Genomic DNA, 18758 nt, shown 5'->3' with positions numbered 1-18758 from the left:
CCAAAAGACACCTAAAAGACTCTCAGAACATAAGAAACAAGATTCTCTGGTCTGATGAAACTAAGATTGAACTCTTTGGCCTGAATGCCAAGCGTCACGTCTGGAGGAAACCTGGCACCATCCCTATGTGAAGCATGGTGGTGACAGCATCATGCTGTGGGGATGTTTTTCAGTGGCAGGGACTGGGAGACTAGTCAGGATCAAGGGAAAGATGAACAGAGCAAAGTACATAATGGATAATGTAATGGATATACTATGGTGGAAACTCCCTCCAGACCCAATGCACCAATCTTATGCTTTAAAATCAATGAGAGAAGGGTGGAGAATCACGATGCAACCTTGACTGGTTATGATTGGTTATAATGTGTGGATGACCTTCAGGGTCTCACGCACACACACATGCTGGGCTTCAAGTTCACGTCAGCATTCCAGTTCTTTCCCCCTGCTCTCTGTATTGAGTTATGTTGTTCTGTTCCCCTGTTCCCCTTCTGAGAAAAGCTTTAGAAAGCTGGAGTAATGTGTTGACCGCTCACTGCAGGCCAGGGGCGCTTTAAAACTTTCAACTAACCACTTCAAACTTTCAACTAACCATTTATGACGTTCCTTCAACTATTCAAATAGATCATGTATTTATTTGATTGGAACCCACAACCCTGGCGTTGCAGGTCTTCAGACAAATGATATGAACCAACATGGAAGTATTTCATATAGGTCCTCCCTAGATGTATTTTATTAATCATTCTTTATCATCTTTTAGCTATCTGTATCTGGTTGATGGATCTTGTAGCTCAACCTAAAAAAACGTGTTCTTAGCTTCAGTTACATAATGTGAGTTAGTGTGTGTGTGTGTGTGTGTGTGTGTGTGTGTGTGTGTGTGTGTGTGTGTGTGTGTGTGTGTGTGTGTGTGTGTGTGTGTGTGTGTGTGTGTGTGTAATGTGAGTTATTGCTAGGCTAAGCTAGCTGGCTCAATGCGATGGATGGAAGAGGCACAAATCAACAGTTCAAAGTAGGGTTGAATGGCAGGAACCCGGTTAGATTTACCACCCAAAACCACTCCCATTTCCCAGGATAAATAACTGCGAGAAACCGGTAAATTATAATAAATTATTTATATGAGCAGCATGGCGTGAAATGGAACTGTTAAATGATATGCAATGTCTAAATCTGGCTTCTCTACGGCCTCTGCCTGATGAACCAACGCTCAGGGTGGAGACAGACAGCCCATCTCAGTATGGAGCACAGTTCACAGTGCATGTAGACCTTTCATCTCATCATGGTAACGTTTTTTCTTGTGACCAGTGGTGGAAAGGTACCCAATTGTCATACTTGAGTAAAAGTAAAGATACCCTGATAGAAAATGACACCCAGTAAAATTCTACTTGAGTAAAAGTAAAGATACCTTGACAGAAAATGACTCAAGTAAAAGCGAGTCACCCAGTAAAATACTACTTGAGTAAAAGTAAAAAAAGATTTGATTTTAAATATATTTAAGTTTTAAAAGGAAATGTAATTTTAAGAATATACTTAAATATCTAAAGGAAAAGTATAAATAATTTAGAAATTCCTTATATCAGGCAAACTAGATGACAAGATATTCTTGTTTTTTAAATTTAAACAACATGGGTGTAATTTGGAAGGTTTCCTGTCCCGCTGAGAGAGAACCGCTCCCACGCCGTCCTCAGATGCATCCACCTCCAGAACAAAAGGAAGGGTAGGATCTGGCTGCCTAAGGAAGGGTGCAGAGGTGAAGAGGTGTTTCAAGGTCTCAAATGCAGTAAGGGCGGTGTGGGTCCATTGGAGGGTACTGGTGAAGGCTGAGAGAGGTTTGGTTGTGCTGCTGCAGTTTCGGATTAACTGGCGGTAGTAGTTGGAGAATCTTTGGAAATGTTGTAGTTCCTTTACAGTGGTAGGTTTGGGCCAGTTAAGCACGGCCGTGACTTTGCCTTCGTCCATTTTGGTGTCATTACGAACCCTAGGAAAGTTACCATAGTAACGTGAAAGGCGCTCTTCTCAGCCTTGACATAAAGATGGTGGTCCTGTAGCCGTTGGAGGACCTGTTGTACATGATGTACGTTGTGAAAACCTCTGTAATGGGAGCTGGTTCACTCCATCCACTGCCGGCAGCCATGGTACGGAACTCAAGGGCATGCTCAGTGGTGGAGATACGGCCCTGTCGCAGCTCACATAACAGCTGTGTGACGACCTGAAACTGAATGGTCAAACACCTCCTTGAAGAGGGCATGGACACGTGATTCAGAGGACTTATCAGAACTTTGAGTGGCCCACAGGGCTGTGACACAATCCAGAGCTTTGCCTGTGAGTAGGGAGATGACGAAGTCCACCCTGTCTTTGTCAGAGGTGAAGTCAGCGGGTTGAAGGTCTATGTACAGGTTACACTGCATGAGAAATCCTTGACATTTCCCTGGGGAGCCGTCGTATTTATTAGGCATGGATATGGGGGAGATGAACGAGAGGAGGCTGTGGCACCTGATATCGGTGAAGCAGGAATGTACTGGCGAAGGAGGTGGCAGAGTTCATCGATTCGTTCCTCCTGTCGCGCCAGACGTTGTGGAAGATCTGTCGACGTGCCCTTGAGCAGGGCGTTGACCCTGGTTGCTTCTGTCTGTTGCTCTGGATGTGAGTCTGTTAGATGACTAATGTGATGTAGTTGTTGAGCGGCTTCACTGCAAGTATATTGTATGTTTTAAATATTCAATAATAAAAAATAAAAAAGTAGATTATGGCGATTCCATCATTCTCTTTTACAATAATGTCTGAGCCAGACAAGGATCTTAACCTCCCTAAGCACAACATTTATCAGAGTTACAGACCAGAGCAGGCTATTCCCTACTGTAGAGCTAGGATCCCAGATGACACACACATCACTGTGGGATGTTCCATACTGTAATATGTGCTAGAGATGAGATGAGGTAGCAGGGAGATGAGATGGGGGAGTTGAAGAGAGGGAACAGGGGAGGATGGAAGAGACACTAGGTCAAGCAGTCAACCACTCAGCCTCTGTTCCAAGAACACACACACACACACACACACACACACACACACACACACACACACACACACACACACACACACACACACACACACACACACACACACACACACACACACACACACACACAAGACATATACACAGACACAAAACACACACACACACACACACACACAGAGAGAGAGACACCTGGGTTGTCTGCAGGGAGGATTAACCGATCCCAAACCAAGGGGAGGTGATGTGGAAATGTATTGTGTGTTGCTATGGGTGATTGATATTCTTGGGCTGCATGCATCCCAAATGGCACCTTAGTCCCTATATAGTGCACTACTTTTGACCAGAGCCCTATGGGCCTATTTCCTACATGGTGCACTACTTTTGACAAAAGTTTGGCCGGGGTAGGCCGTCATTGTAAATAAGAATTTGTTCTTAACTGACTTGCCTAGTAAAATAAATGAAAAATAATGAAAGAGATTTGTGATCCTAGATGATCTTTATGGAGACATAATACTCTGAATGTAACAATACAGTAGAAAAGGTCCTGGTGTACATTTAACATTTTAGTCGTTTAGCAGATGCTCTTCTCCAGAGCGACTTACAGGAGCAATTAGGGTTAAGTACTGGCCCAACGCTCATAACTGCTAGACTACCTGGGTTCCTGGGTTCCTATTGAGACCAAAACCCATTCATTTCTGTCTAAATACGTATGTACTGTATTTCCATTGTCTCACGTCAGATATTTTCAGGAATCAAATTTCATGGAAAGAGTAATGTCATAACTACTTAACGAGACTACTCAATTGACCATTTGATTTGGCGATCAGTTCTACTCTGTTTGCTAATAGCCAGTATGTAGTGGCCATAGCCAGGATGTAATAATAAGGATGTAGTTAACCCCTATGATAAGACCAGCCAACCATGAGTACGACGTCTGTCCGTCCATCCTTCAGTCAGTCAGACAGACAGTCAGTGTCAGTGTATAGTTGGAACCTTCTCAGTCGGGGTCCTGTCCTGGGGTAAGCTCAACCATCTGTGGTAAGCTAGACCATCTGGCCTGAAGAGCAATGTTGACCCTGTCAGTCTTCCATATGTCAGTCTTCCATATGTCTGTCTGCTCTGGCTGTCTCTGTACTGCCTGGGAATGTTAAAGCAGCAATCTGCAGTTCAAACAATATCAAATGGGTCACCGATTTGTTTAAATAGCTGAGGGATGCGGCTAGAGAGATAACCACTCTCAAATTCATAGACAGGACTATGGATGCAAGGACTGACCATCCATGTGATCAAAATGATAGTTTTAACCATGTTTTGAAGCTGTAAAAAGCTGACGGATGGGGCTGGAGAAATGTAACCATTCTCAAATTCATAGACTATGGATGAAAGGTCTGACGATCCATGAAATCAAAAATATCGTTTTAACCATATGTTGAAGCAATACAGTCTTTGTTTATAATTACATTGTTTACAATCAGTCAAAGGACTAAAACAAGCTTATTTTGGGGGGTTCTGATGGGGCTAGATATTTGAACTAAGCTCATGAGGCATTTATAAGTTATATTCTTCAAGAATCGATGTGTATATCATTAATTTATAAGACCACTAATGGATGTAGAAACTGTAGATTGCCCATTAAAAGGCCCACCTCAGACAGACATAAAGACATGGAATGCCCTGTACTAAGCTGATGGGGAACAATCAGCAAGTTGATGCAATTACTATGTACTATTATACCTACGGTTGCAAAGGGAGAGTATATTACTGGAAACTTTCTAAGTTTACCAGTAAACTACCAGAATTTTGGTATTTTTCAAGGATTTCATGTAATCTATCACAAGACATCTAGTGGCTCTTCAGATTTTTACAGGTGTCTGTAATGATCTCTGACTTTGTGGACATGTGAAATATATGAAATTATGATTTTAAAATAAAAATGTAAGGACAAAGCTGTAAAACATGATCTGAAATATAAACCATCAATTTAGTGAATACCATTGGTGTTTAATATGAGGGTTTCAGCATGAAATATCCTTTATATATTTTTACACACATGTATTTATTTTAATTTACTATGTCAGTATGTTTTTGCTGTAAATGTTTGGTGGCAGTTGTGAAAAGCATCAAATAGTTGGAAGAGTTGCAGTTAATTGAAAATAATGCCATTGTTCGTTAGATTATTTTGTCATTATTTCTACAAGAAACTCATGGACAATATGGACACAGATACAGTGGCGTGAAAAAGTATTTGCCCTCTTTCTGATTTTCTCTATGTTTGCATATTTTTGATACTGAATGTTATTAGAACTTCAATCAAAACCTGATATTAGATAAAGGGAACCTGAGTTTACAAATAACAAAAAATTGTGGAATGCAGTGTTTGGTTTTCGACAGACATATTGGGACCCATCTCATCCAAAAGGTTGACTGAAGTTTGCAGAAAAAGTACCTGGAAGCACCTGGATGATCATCAAGAATCTTGGAAGAATGTTCTATGGACAGATGAGTCAAAAGTATATATTTTTGGACGACATGGGTCCCATTTATGCCTGGCTAAAACCAAACACTTTATTCCACAGTAAGAACCTTATACCGACGGTCATGAATGGTGGTGGTAGTGTGATGGTTTGGGGATGCCTTGCTTCCTCAGGACCTGGACGACTTGCCTTAATAGAAGGAACCATAAATTCTACTCTGTATCAGAGAATTCTACAGGAGAATGTCAGGCCATCTGTCTGTGAGCTGAAGCTGAAGCGCAGCTGGGTCATGAAGCAAGACAATCATGTTGTAGCAAGACTTGAAATGAACAGTTCATATTTGAAAACCCACAAATGTCACTGTTAAAGCAGTTCTGCATGGAAGAGTGGGGCAAAATTCTTCTACAGCGACATGAGACTGATCAACAACTATAGGAAATGTTTGGTGTGAGTCATTGCAACTGAAGGTGGCACAACCTGTTACTGAGTGGAAGAGTGCAATTGCTTTTTCACACAGGGGCATTGGGTGTTGCAAATCTTTGTTTATGAAATAAATTGGAGTATGTAATTGTTGTGTTATTCGTTGACTCAGGTTCCCTTTATCTAATGTTAGGTTTTGGTTAAAATCTGATAACATTCTGTATTGAAAATATTTAAAAGTAGGGCCTCCTGAGTGGCGTAGCGGTCTAAGGCACTGCATCGCAGTGCTAGAGGCATCACTAGCGACTTCGGTCGCCAGTTGTATAGCGTTTCCTCCGTAACATTGGTGCAGCTGGTTTCCGGGTTAAGTGAGCAGGGTTGTGTTACGGAGGACGCATGGCTCTCAACCTTCACCTCTCCTGAGTCTGTACGGGAGTTGCAGCGATGGGACAAGACTATAACTACCAATTCGATATCACGAAAAAGTACATGTAATTTTATTTTTCAAAAGTAGAGAAAATTAGAAAGGGGCAAATACTTTTTCACAGCACTGTATATAAAATGAATACTATATATGATTTTTTTTTTTTTTTTTAAGTTATTCAAGTAAAAATTACCAAAGTTCTGATAGATAGCCATAGATTTTCTGTTAATAACCAAAACGACCTGAACATTCTGGTAACTTTGGGAAACTACCGGTTGCTTTGCTACCCTAATTTTATCGACCAACCAATATGTATGAGTGTGTTGTTTTTTTCCTTCAGTCAGGTCATAATTATCATGGCATCAAATCATAAACACACTCCCTAGGAAGCCAACATCATATTTCTAATTACAAGACACGTCTTACATACATGCATGATTATCTGAGTTATTATGATTCACCAAATTTGTACACTTATTGTATTGCATGACTTCATTTAAACTCACACAGCTGAAGTTATAATTATTTTGAGTTCCAGTTGGAACTTAATAGGAGGGTTAGCTAGATTGTTATGGGTATTGGAAGGGTTAGCTAAACAGTTAGGGCTTGTAGGAGGGTTAGCTCGATGGTTAGGGCTAATAGGAGGGTTAGCTAGATTGTTATGGGTATTGGAAGGGTTAGCTAAACAGTTAGGGCTTGTAGGAGGGTTAGCTCGATGGTTAGGGCTAATAGGAGGGTTAGCTAGATTGTTATGGGTATTGGAAGGGTTAGCTAAACAGTTAGGGCTTGTAGGAGGGTTAGCTCGATGGTTAGGGCTAATAGGAGGGTTAGCTAGATTGTTAGGGGTATTGGAAGGGTTAGCTAAACAGGTAGGGCTTGTAGGAGGGTTAGCTCGATGGTTAGGGCTAATAGGAGGGTTAGATAGATGGTTAGGGTTATTTAATAGGAGGGTTAGCTAGATGGTTAGGGCCATTTAAAAAAAAGGGCTAGCTACATTGCATAGTTAGGGGTAATGGGAGGGTTAGCTAGATGGTTAGAGATAATGGGAGGGTTAGCTAGAAGGTTGGGGTTATTTAATAGGAGTGTTAGCTAGATGGTTAGGGCCATTTAAGAAAATGGTTAGCTACATAGTTAGGGGTAATGGGAGGGTTAGCTAGATGGTTAGGAGTAATGGGAGGGTTAGCCAGAAGGTTGGGGTTATTTAAGAGGAGTGTTAGATAGATGGTTAGGGCCATTTAAGAAAATGGTTAGCCACATAGTTAGTGGTAATGGGAGGGTTAGCTAGATGGTTAGGGCCATTTAATAGGAGAGTTAGCTAGATGGTTAGGGCTAATGGGAGGGTTAGCTGGATGGTTAGGGTCATTTAATAGGAGGGTTAGCTAGATGGTTAGGGGTAATGGGAGGGTTAGCTAGATGGTTAGGGCCATTTAATAGGAGGGTTAGCTAGATGGTTAGGGGTAATGGGAGGGTTAGCTAGATGGTTAGGGCCATTTAATGGGAGGGTTAGCTAGATGGTTAGGGGTAATGGGAGGGTTAGCTAGATGGTTAGGGGAAATAGGAGGGTTAGATAGATAGGGGTAATAGGAGAGTTAGCTAGATGGTTAGGGATAATATGAAGGTTAGCTAGATGGTTAGGGGCAATGGGAGGGTTAGCTAGATGGTTAGGGGTAATGGGAGGGTTAGCTAGATGACTAGGGGTAATATGATGGTTACCTAGATGGTTAGGGCCATTTAATAGGAGGGTTAGCTAGATGGTTAGGGGTAATAGGAGGGTTAGCTAGATGGTTAGGGGTAATGGGAGGGTTAGCTAGATGATTAGGGATAATGGGAAGGTTAGCTAGATGGTTATGGGTAATAGGAGGGTTAGCTAGATGACTAGGGGTAATATGATGGTTACCTAGATGGTTAGGGCCATTTAATAGGAGGGTTAGCTAGATGGTTAGGGGTAATAGGAGGGTTAGCTAGATGGTTAGGGGTAATAGGAGGGTTAGCTAGATGGTTAGGGGTAATAGGAGGGTTAGCTAGATGGTTAGGGGTAATAGGAGGGTTAGCGAGATGGTTAGGGGTAATAGGAGGGTTAGCTAGATGGTTAGGGGTAATAGGAGGGTTAGCTAGATGGTTAGGGGTAATAGGAGGGTTAGCTAGATGGTTAGGGGTAATAGGAGGGTTAGCTAGATGGTTAGGGGTAATAGGAGGGTTAGCTAGATGGTTAGGGGTAATAGGAGGGTTAGCTAGATGGTTAGGGGTAATAGGAGGGTAAGCTAGATGGTTAGGGGTAATAGGAGGGTTAGCTAGATGGTTAGGGGTAATAGGAGGGTTAGCTAGATGGTTAGGGGTAATAGGAGGGTTAGCTAGATGGTTAGGGGTAATAGGAGGGTTAGCTAGATGGTTAGGGGCAATAGGAGGGTTAGCTAGATGGTTAGGGGTATTAGGAGGGTTAGCTAGATGGTTAGGGGTAATAGGAGGGTTAGCTAGATGGTTAGGGGTAATAGGAAGGTTAGCTAGATGGTTAGGGGTAATAGGAGGGTTAGCTAGATGGTTAGGGGTAATAGGAGGGTTAGCTAGATGGTTAGGGGTAATAGGAGGGTTAGCTAGATGGTTAGGGGTAATAGCAGGGTTAGCTAGATGGTTAGGGGTATTAGGAGGGTTAGCTAGATGGTTAGGGGTAATGGGAAGGTTAGCTAGATGGTTAGGGGTAATAGGAGGGTTAGCTAGATGGTTAGGGGTAATAGGAGGGTTAGCTAGATGGTTAGGGGTAATAGGAGGGTTGGCTAGATGGTTAGGGGTAATAGGAGGGTTAGCTAGATGGTTAGGGGTAATGGGAAGGTTAGCTAGATGGTTAGGGATAATGGGAAGGTTAGCTAGATGGTTAGGGGTAATAGGAGGGTAAGCTAGATGGTTAGGGGTAATAGGAGGGTAAGCTAGACGGTTAGGGGTAATAGGAGGGTTAGCTAGACGGTTAGGGGTAATAGGAGGGTTAGCTAGACGGTTAGGGGTAATGGGAAGGTTAGCTAGACGGTTAGGGGTAATGGGAGGGTTAGCTAGATGGTTAGGGATAATGGGAAGGTTAGCTAGATGGTTAGGGGTAATGGGAGGGTTAGCTAGATGGTTAGGGATAATGGGAAGGTTAGCTAGATGGTTAGGGGTAATAGGAGGGTAAGCTAGATGGTTAGGGGTAATAGGAGGGTAGCTAGACGGTTAGGGGTAATAGGAGGGTTAGCTAGACGGTTAGGGGTAATAGGAGGGTTAGCTAGATGGTTAGGGGTAATAGGAGGGTTAGCTAGATGGTTAGGGGTAAAGGGAGGGTTAGCTAGATGGTTAGGGATAATGGGAAGGTTAGCTAGATGGTTAGGGGTAATAGGAGGGTTAGCTAGATGGTTAGGGGTAATAGGAGGGTTAGCTAGAGGGTTAGGGGTAATAGGAGGGTTAGCTGGAGGGTTAGGGGTAATTGGAGGGTTAGCTAGATGGTTAGGGGTATTTTTAGGTTCAGCCTCCCTTTCTCACTTTCACACATTAAATGGACTGTGTTCATTTAATGTTTTATTGCCAGAAGAAAAGTAAACAAGGAAATTCTCCTTCATGGGGTCATTTCCCACGTCCCCATAAGGACAAAGGCTATTTTAATTTTAGGGGTTAGGTTTGGGGTTAAGGTTAGGGTTAGGATAAGGTTTAGGGTTAGTGTTAGGTTTAGGGAAAATAGGATTTTGAATGGAAATGCATTTTAGGTCCCCACATGAATATAAGAACAAAATGTGTGTGTGTGTGTGTGTGTGTGTGTGTGTGTGTGTGTGTGTGTGTGTGTGTGTGTGTGTGTGTGTGTGTGTGTGTGTGTGTGTGTGTGTGTGTGTGTACGTGCGTGTATGTGTACATGTGTATGGGGGGCGTGACTGACTTTCTGCAGAGCATGTGAGTGAGAGAGACACAAACAGACAGTCAGCGTGTGTGCAGGGCCTGCTCCAGGCATAAGCGGTCGCTTAGGGCCCCGTCCTTTAGGGGGCCACCATAAAGCATTCATATAGGCTTCATAAGCACTGCATAAATGGGTCACAAATCATCTATAACTATATTTCATGCTCTAATAAATGTGAATAAATACATTGATGGTTATGTCACACACTTATGCCACATTATGAATCTTTATAGCGCATGACATACGGTTATATATGATTTGTGAAGCATCTATGTAGTGCTTATGAAGCCTGTATGAAGATGCACTCCAAATAAAGCAGGACCAGTAGTTTTTCTCTTGTTATGTGAGGAACTGAGAGTCTCTCAATTAGCCATGTCAGCTAGCAATGTTTAGATTGTTAGTTAATCCAGCCAGCTATAATAAAAAAAAAACCTGCACAGGGCCCTGACCTCCAGGAGGCCACCATTGATTTTGTTAGTCTTTCTCACTCAGATATCATATTACCATGGCATAAGTCATGGAAAAATGTGTACATAGAGAAATGTGTATAATTGCAGGAAATTAGCTTTAAAACTGCTAAAATGTATTTCCACCACATGATAAAATGGATAGAATTGCAGGAAATTAGCTGTAAAATTGAAGAAAAAAATTCCCTCTGCCTCAAGCCAAAATAATTAGAATAGAATGATTGCTACATTTTCTTAACGCCAAATGGCAAAGATTGTAGAATTGTGTGAAATTAACTGTGTGAAATTAAAATGATTTGCGGCAAGGTGGGGGGGCCCCCAACCAAATCTTGCATAAGGCCCCCAAAAGGTTAGAGCCAGCCCTGCGTGTGTGTGTCAGTGAACTCTCCTCTCCTAGCGTTCCACACACAGCTGGGTATTGTCCCTGTGTCTCCAGTAAGGAGGATCTGCTACAGCATCAACATCCAAACCAGAAGAGATTAAATAAATAAACCCTCATAGATATAGGGCTAGACAGTGTGTGTGTGCGTACGTTTGTGCGCGTGCGCATGTGTGTGTGTCTGATTAAATAAATAAACCCTGATAGAAACTAGTTAGCCCTACTGGTGTTTGACTCATCTTCATTCCAAACACTTCAGACTCTTCTGACTCTTTCCCAACAGGGGCGTATTCACTCATCAGTCGTCAGAAAGTTTAGCTGAAGTGCATGGTTAGGGCTCAGCAGACTACTGGTGTTTGATTGATCTTCTGACTCTTTCCCAACAGGGGCGTATTCACTCATCAGTCGTCAGAAAGTTTAGCTGAAGTGCATGGTTAGGGCTCAGCAGACTACTGGTGTTTGATTGATCTTCTGACTTTTTCCCAACAGGGGCGTATTCACTCATCAGTCGTCAGAAAGTTTAGCTGAAGTGCATGGTTAGGGCTCAGCAGACTACTGGTGTTTGATTGATCTTCTGACTCTTTCCTATCATATCAGGGTGTTGACTGCATATGGGCCTATTCACTCATTTAGCTGATGTCCTGGTCTCTCGTTGATATCAGACCTGGCTCCAATCATATTTAATATATTTTAAATACTTGTGCTTCATTGAGCTTGCCTGGCACAATGAAACCAATGGAATAGTCCCTGTCATTTTTTGCACCTGTGCAGATCTTTTGTGTGATGAAATACAGATAATTTTTTGGTGTATGTTAACCTGAGGTCACAGACTAGCACAGTACAGTGTTGACTAATGTCTCGGAGTGCCATCAATTTCCACAGCTCTCATAACCCATTATGAATGAGTACCATGAGTCTCACTATGAATCCCAAATGGAAGGTTTATCAGTATGTGTCCCAAATGGCACCGTATTCCCTTTATAGCGCACAACTTTTGACCAGAGCGCTATGGGTCCTGGTCAAAAGTAGTACACTTAATAGGTAATGGAGTGCTGTTGAGGACACAGACTCTCTCACACAGGACAGAATCTCACTATGAACTCTAAATGGAAGGTTTCCCAGGTTGCATTGGAGCCTGTAGATTGGCTGCCGTAGTGGTGAGGTAATGTTGCTCTGGCCTGGGTCACTGGCTGATTGGCCGACAGGGGATAGCTGAGATCATGGTCCCTCCTCTTTGAGAGAGATATGCTGCTGAGGACAAGGGGATACGTGTGTGGGGGAGAGTTGTGTGTGATCTGTGTGCACGTGCATACGTGTGTGTGTGTGTGCGTGCGTGCGTGAGTGTCTACGTCCGTGAATGCGTGTGTCTGTATCCATGAGTGTGTGGGTCAGGCTGCTTGGCTTAATATCTTTTTTACACACAATAACCCATAATGCCAGATAAAACATCTTTTTTTGAAATGTTTGCAAATGTGTTGAAAATGAAATACAGAAATATCTCATTTACATAAGTATTCACACCCGTTACTCAATACATGTTAGAATCACCTTTGGCAGCTATTACAGCTTTGCACACCTGGATTGTACAATATCTTTTGCACATTATTTTCAAAATTCTTCAAGCTCTGTCAAGTTGATTGTTGATAATTGCTTGACAGCCATTTTCAAGTCTTGACATAGATTTTCAAGCTGATTTAAGTCAAAACTGTAACTAGGCCACTCAAGAACATTCCATGTCATTTTGCCTGTGCTTAGCTCTATTCTGTTTCTTTTTATCCCCAAAAACTCCCTAGTCCTTGCCAATGACAAGCATATCCATAACATGATGCAGCCACCACCATGCTTGATACTCAGTGATGCGTTGTGTTTTATTTGCCCCAAACATAACGCTTTATATTCAGAACATAAAGTTCATTTCTTTGCCACATTATTTGCAGTTTTACTTTTGTGCCTTGTTGCAAACAGAATGTATGTTTGCAACAAGGCTTCCTACTTTTGTAGTATTGTGGAGTAACTACAATGTTGTTTATCCATTGTAGTTCCAGGTAGAAATAACGCTTTTGAGTTCCATGTAGAACCCTTTCCACAGAGGGTAATAAGTTCTACCGGGATCAAAAAAGGCTTATACCTGGAACCAAACAAGGTTATTCTATGCGGACAGCCGAATAACTTTTTTTCTGAGCATGTAGGTTATAGGGTGCTATTTGGGCCACAGTGTGGACAGTTTGATAATTGCTATGAGATATTATAAACCTGGGATTTAACTGCTGCAAAGTTCTTAGTTTAGCTTTGTTGTAGAGATCAGTGCTGTTATGCAATATTGCATGGCTTTCCCCAATTAGAAGTTTGGATCATGCTGAGTTAAATGCAACAGTATGATAGAGGGAATAGCCTACTAGCCTGGTCCCAGATATTTCTCTACTGTCTTTTGTGCTCCTATGGTCGTTGTCATGAGAAAACTGCCAACTGCTACGGTCGTTTTCATGCCAGTTGATATTTATAGGACTTAGCAAGACAGCACAAACAGATCTGGGATCAGACTATAGGATCATGTAGAAAGGCACCCTAAAGAGTTTAGCGTGATAGGTATGGATACTTGCCTGGCTACCCAAACTCCTTGCTCCAGCCAAACGCTACGCCACACCCACAGCGCTAGTTTATTCTCTTCAACGAGTCTCCATCTGAGGAACTCCCTGACCATTTCTAGAACGCAAACACATTCTTAAACCGATGGATTGGGCCAGAGCCAAAACACATGGTTAATGCGGCATTTAGAACATTTCGTAGTTGGCTTTGCTACTCTGTTTAGTTACAGATGCAATCGCTAAAGTCTTTGTTTTGTACAGAACCCCTCATTTTGACGTCCCCAGAAACGACTTCAACGGTGCCAGTCTCAAACTGAAGTATGTAGTGAACATACTGTAGAGCAGCGGAAGATCTCAGTTTAAGTCGTCAGGAAAAGGGAATACAGTCAGTCTCTGTTTATAATCACCCTCATGTGATCAGTCAAAGGGTAGCGTGATGATGTCATTCTTATTCTCTGTCTCTCTCCTTCCCAGCTGCTGACCGGGACTCTGGACGGGAGGCTGAGTCTGTTCCGCCCTGGCAACGCCGCCATCAGGGTCGCCCTGTCATGACAACGGGCTGGTTCCCATTACGACAGGCAAGCGCATTCAAACATTTGAAAGAAAGCAAATGATATATGAACCCAGGTCTGGACCTGACGATGACGCTTGTGTTATTTACACCATACTGTAATGGGGACCAACGGGCCTCGTTAGCTAGAGAGCTTCCTTTTATCCCATTGGCTGTGATCTCACAGTGAGGCTTTACAGAGGGATGGATGCCAGGGCCTGGAGAGTTACAGCAGTATTACTGAGACCCAGGGGCCACAGTGACATCACCATCTGACTGCACCGCTCAGCAGCCTGCGAGTCTGACACGCAGACGTTACTACATACTAACACATCCATCCACATGTACAGATGTATTTACATTAGAATGGAGACACACACACACACACACACACAGACCTAGACAGAAAGAAAAGACTGGTATGTTCAGTACAGTACCATATATCACCTATATCCCAACAGTACAGTAGGTGAAATTTGAATATTCAAGATTAAACTGATTTGAATGCATACAGAATGCTTAACTGTTTTTGTGCTTCTTACTGTCCTTCTGCATTCCACACTAGCAGTAGCAGTACGAGGATTTCTTCCATAGTTCTGGCAATTAGGCCTACTGCTCAGATAACATATTTCTCCCTCCCTCTCCCTGTTGCTGATGGTTTGAACATACGCTTAGTGTATAAAACGTTAGGAATGTCTTTCCATGACATCCAGGTGAAAGATATGATCCCTTATCGATGTCACTTGCAACTCAATATCAGGAAGGTGGTCATAATGTTTGGTATACTCAGCGTATGGGGAATGTACTGTTCTGTACTGTCTGGATGGAACAATATGTACGGTGGAGACAGTCAGGGTACTGTAGACCGGAGGACATCCACTAGTGTTCTTGGCCACTAAGAGGGAACCAATATGGCATTCAGTTTTTTTATAGACTTTTTAAGGATTAGGCAAAAGATCAATAGTCGGGTCTCGGTTCCTGTCAAGCCAAGTTAGTTTCAGTAACTTGTAGGGAAAGGACAAGTGGTGGTGGAACTCAATATCGATGTGAGGATAACAGTTGAAGAGGTAGGAAACATCTGGGAAGAGAGCCACAGGGGCCCACCTCAATGACACGCTAACTGTAGCATTATCTCCCACACACACACATACCCACACACAAAGGTTCTGGACTCTAGCTGGGCCATGTCAATCACAACGAAGAGGAACAGACCTAGTTTCTGCCCAGCAACAAAAACTGACTGATTGTTTATCTTAACATACAAGGAGAGGATCTCTGCCTAGTCGAGGGGTGTAAATATATGCTGTGTGACTTGTATGTTATGTTATGCATTCAGTATGGGTAAATAAATCTAGTCTAAGCTTCCTTTGGTGTCCGACTGGATTTGTACCAGAACTTAGAACCTAACAGAACAGATAGAAAAGTCTAGAAAGTGCTAACCCTGCCCAACTGGTGCTCTTGGCATTTTAACACAAATGCTTAAAGTATTTGAAAGATTTCGAATTGTATTTCAACCCAAGTCTGTTCTCAATGCAATGCATATTCTGACTGTTCCTAATCAAGACCTGAACTATCTATGGCACTCAACCCCTTTACTTGGCATGAGGCAGAGTCAGCGTTTTCTCTTGATACTCTTTGTTTTCAGTTTTATAGTGAGACAATAACGTACCAGTGTCCATCTTTTCAGACTTTATAGCCATCTGTAGTTCATAGTGAAAATGCCATAATGGGATGACGAGTGATCCTATTCATGCTTTTACTTGATGCCCCATGCAAAGACACTCTGGGGCAACACAGTGCTTTATTCATCTGAAGTATCTTTATAAGTATGTTTTGTAAATACAGTTTATAAGTTCTGTAAGGTTGACAAGCATCCTAAACTTGTTATACGCACTCTATCTTAGCTACATCTATAAATACAACATTTACTGGGAATTTACGGGGGAACGGTAAATGGGATGGTTTGAATATTGTTATAGTAAATAGCTTACGGTATGCCGTTGGAAATATATTTAAACAATACAGTAAGTAGTGTCTTAATCATGTTGCTATCACTTTCAAGCACGGAACATGGCCAGTAAACAACATTATACTGGATGTACAGTTGAAGTCAGAAGTTTACATACACCTTAGCCAAATACATTTACACTCAGTTTTTTCACAATTTCTGATATTTAATCCTAGTAAAAATTCCCTGTCGTAGTTCAATTAATATCACCACTTGATTTTAAGAATGTGAAATGTCAGAATAATAGTAGAGACAATTATTTATTTCAGCTTCTATTTCTTTCATCACATTCCCAGTGGGTCAGAAATGTACATACACTCAATTAGTATTTGATAGCATTGCCTTTAAATTGTTTCACTTGGGTCAAACGTTTCGGGTAGCCTTCCACAAGCTTCCCACAATAAGTTGGGTGAATTTTGGCCCATTCCTCCTGACAGAGTTGGTGTAACTGGGTCAAGTTTGTAGGCCTCTGCTCGCACACGCTTTTTAATCTCTAGGAGACAGAACGCGTCTCCTTCCTGAGCGGCATGACGGCTGCGTAGCCCCATGGTGTTTATACTTGCGTACTATTGTTTGTACAGATGAACGTGGTACCTTCAGGTGTTTGGAAATTGCTCCCAAGGATGAACCAGACTTGTGGATTTTTTTTCTGGGGTCTTGGCTGATTTCTTTTGATTTTCCCATGATGTCAAGCAAAGAGGCGTTGAGTTTGAAGGTAGGCCTTGAAATACATCCACAGATACACCTCCAATTGACTCAAATGATGTCAATTAGCCTATCAGAAGCTTCTAAAGCCATGACATAATTTTCTGTAATTTTCCAAGCTGTTTAAAGGCACAGTCAACTTAGTGTATGTTAACTTCTGACCCACTGGAATTGTGATATAATCTGCCTGTAAACAACTGTTGAAAAAATTACTTGTGATATTCACAAAGTAGATGTCCTAACCAACTTGCCAAAACTATAGTTTGTTAACAAGAAATTTGTGGAGTGGTTGAAAAATGAGTTTTAATGACTCCAACCTAAGTGTACGTAAACTTCCGACTTCAACTGTAGCACATGTAGTCTTTGGCACCTTAATTGGGTAGGACGGGCTTACAGAAGTTGCTGGAATGGAATCAATGGAATGGTATCAAAAACATGGTTTCCATGTGTTTGATACCATTCAATTCTGGTTTCTGTGTGTATGATACCATTCCATTCTGGTTTCCATATGTTTGATCCCTTTCCATTCACTCCATTCCCGTCATTATTATGAGCCGTCCTCCCCTCAGCAGCCTCCTGTGGTATGTAGCTAATGTTCTGTTTTATTGTACCTTTTTTGTGAAGAAAATTTTTGTGGTAAATGTAAATTGCAGCTGTTTCTGCTTTGATCTAGAATGCAGTAGCACATTATTTTATAATAGCCCTATAAAATTAACAGGGATTACATAACACATCACTTTGGTTCTTACAGTTTATTTTTCTTTCACCCTTTAAGTACATGGAAAACCAGACGTAGACGTATGTGTCTCAGAGGAATGAAACACTCAAAGTCTGGCTGCCATGAGCCCCCGAACTTCATTATGTTCATGGCCGTTTGGCACATTCTCTTTTTTTACTCTCATGTTTGTCCTTAAAGGCAGTTACACTATGTCAGATAATTTTACCAAGATTGAGACATTCAAGAAGATAAATTGCAGTTTTTCATTTTTGGTTCAGGGCACAGAGAGTTTCATACTGCTACTGTCATCTAATTTCTTTTGCCATCCTGCTATATTACTAGCCTAGCGCCAGATCTGTTTTTGATGTCTTGCCTACTCCTATGGTCATTGTCATTCAAAATTTGGCTGCCAAATTCCAAAAGAACAGGAGATGTAGAGAATCGGTTCATAAAAAAAGAAAAAGGTTTTCCACAGCAATTTAATAAGGGGGGGTAGTAAGGGGGGGGGGGGGGCAAAATAAGTCTAAAGAAGGAAGAAGTATGTCTGCAAAAGGACAGCAGCAGAAACCTGAGTGTTCATCTGGAGAGGAAAATGATCTGACTAATATTTAACACAGCATGCCATTTACTGGCAAACACAGAAGGATCTTCTTTAGGTCACTCTCAAAAAGGCTATCTAAAGGCTGTCTTTGCCTTGGTGCATATATCTTTTCCCAAATTCAACATTTGCACAATACCTTGCAACTGCCAGAACATCCTTCCATTTATTTTTCAAGTTTCTTCATAGCATGTGAACTTGTGAATGAATAGCTCTTCTCTGATTCTCTAGACTTAACTGTTTTGTGTTTCATACACCTGGCTGGCTTGTACAGGTAACACACACACACACACATACACACACACACACACACACACACACACACACACACACACACAGCTGAATAGGTGAACAATCTGCCGATGTGCCCTTGAGCAAGGTACTTAATCCTATTTGCTCCTGTAAGTCGATCTGGATAAGAGCGTCTGCTAAATGACTAAAATATTAAAATATAAAATACACACCCACACACACTCCCTATACTACCCATCTACAGATGGACATTCACTTTAA

General features: G+C 41.9%; 1 protein-coding gene across 1 annotated transcript in view; it reads left to right on the top strand.

Annotated features, from left to right (window-relative positions):
- wdr27 (WD repeat domain 27) overlaps positions 1-17249 on the top strand; it is a 192912-nt gene extending 175663 nt beyond the window's left edge. Inside the window, exon 25 of the mRNA XM_055889929.1 lies at positions 14141-17249. Coding sequence (XP_055745904.1) covers positions 14141-14218 — 78 coding nt within the window. The 3' untranslated portion in view covers positions 14219-17249. The remainder of the gene's footprint in view (positions 1-14140) is intronic.
- The last annotated feature ends 1509 nt before the right edge of the window (positions 17250-18758 follow it).

This window comes from Salvelinus fontinalis, chromosome 30, assembly GCF_029448725.1.
Source record: "Salvelinus fontinalis isolate EN_2023a chromosome 30, ASM2944872v1, whole genome shotgun sequence".
NCBI classification, from domain to species: Eukaryota; Metazoa; Chordata; class Actinopteri; order Salmoniformes; family Salmonidae; genus Salvelinus; species Salvelinus fontinalis.
This window is presented reverse-complemented; position numbering and strand designations above follow the sequence as displayed.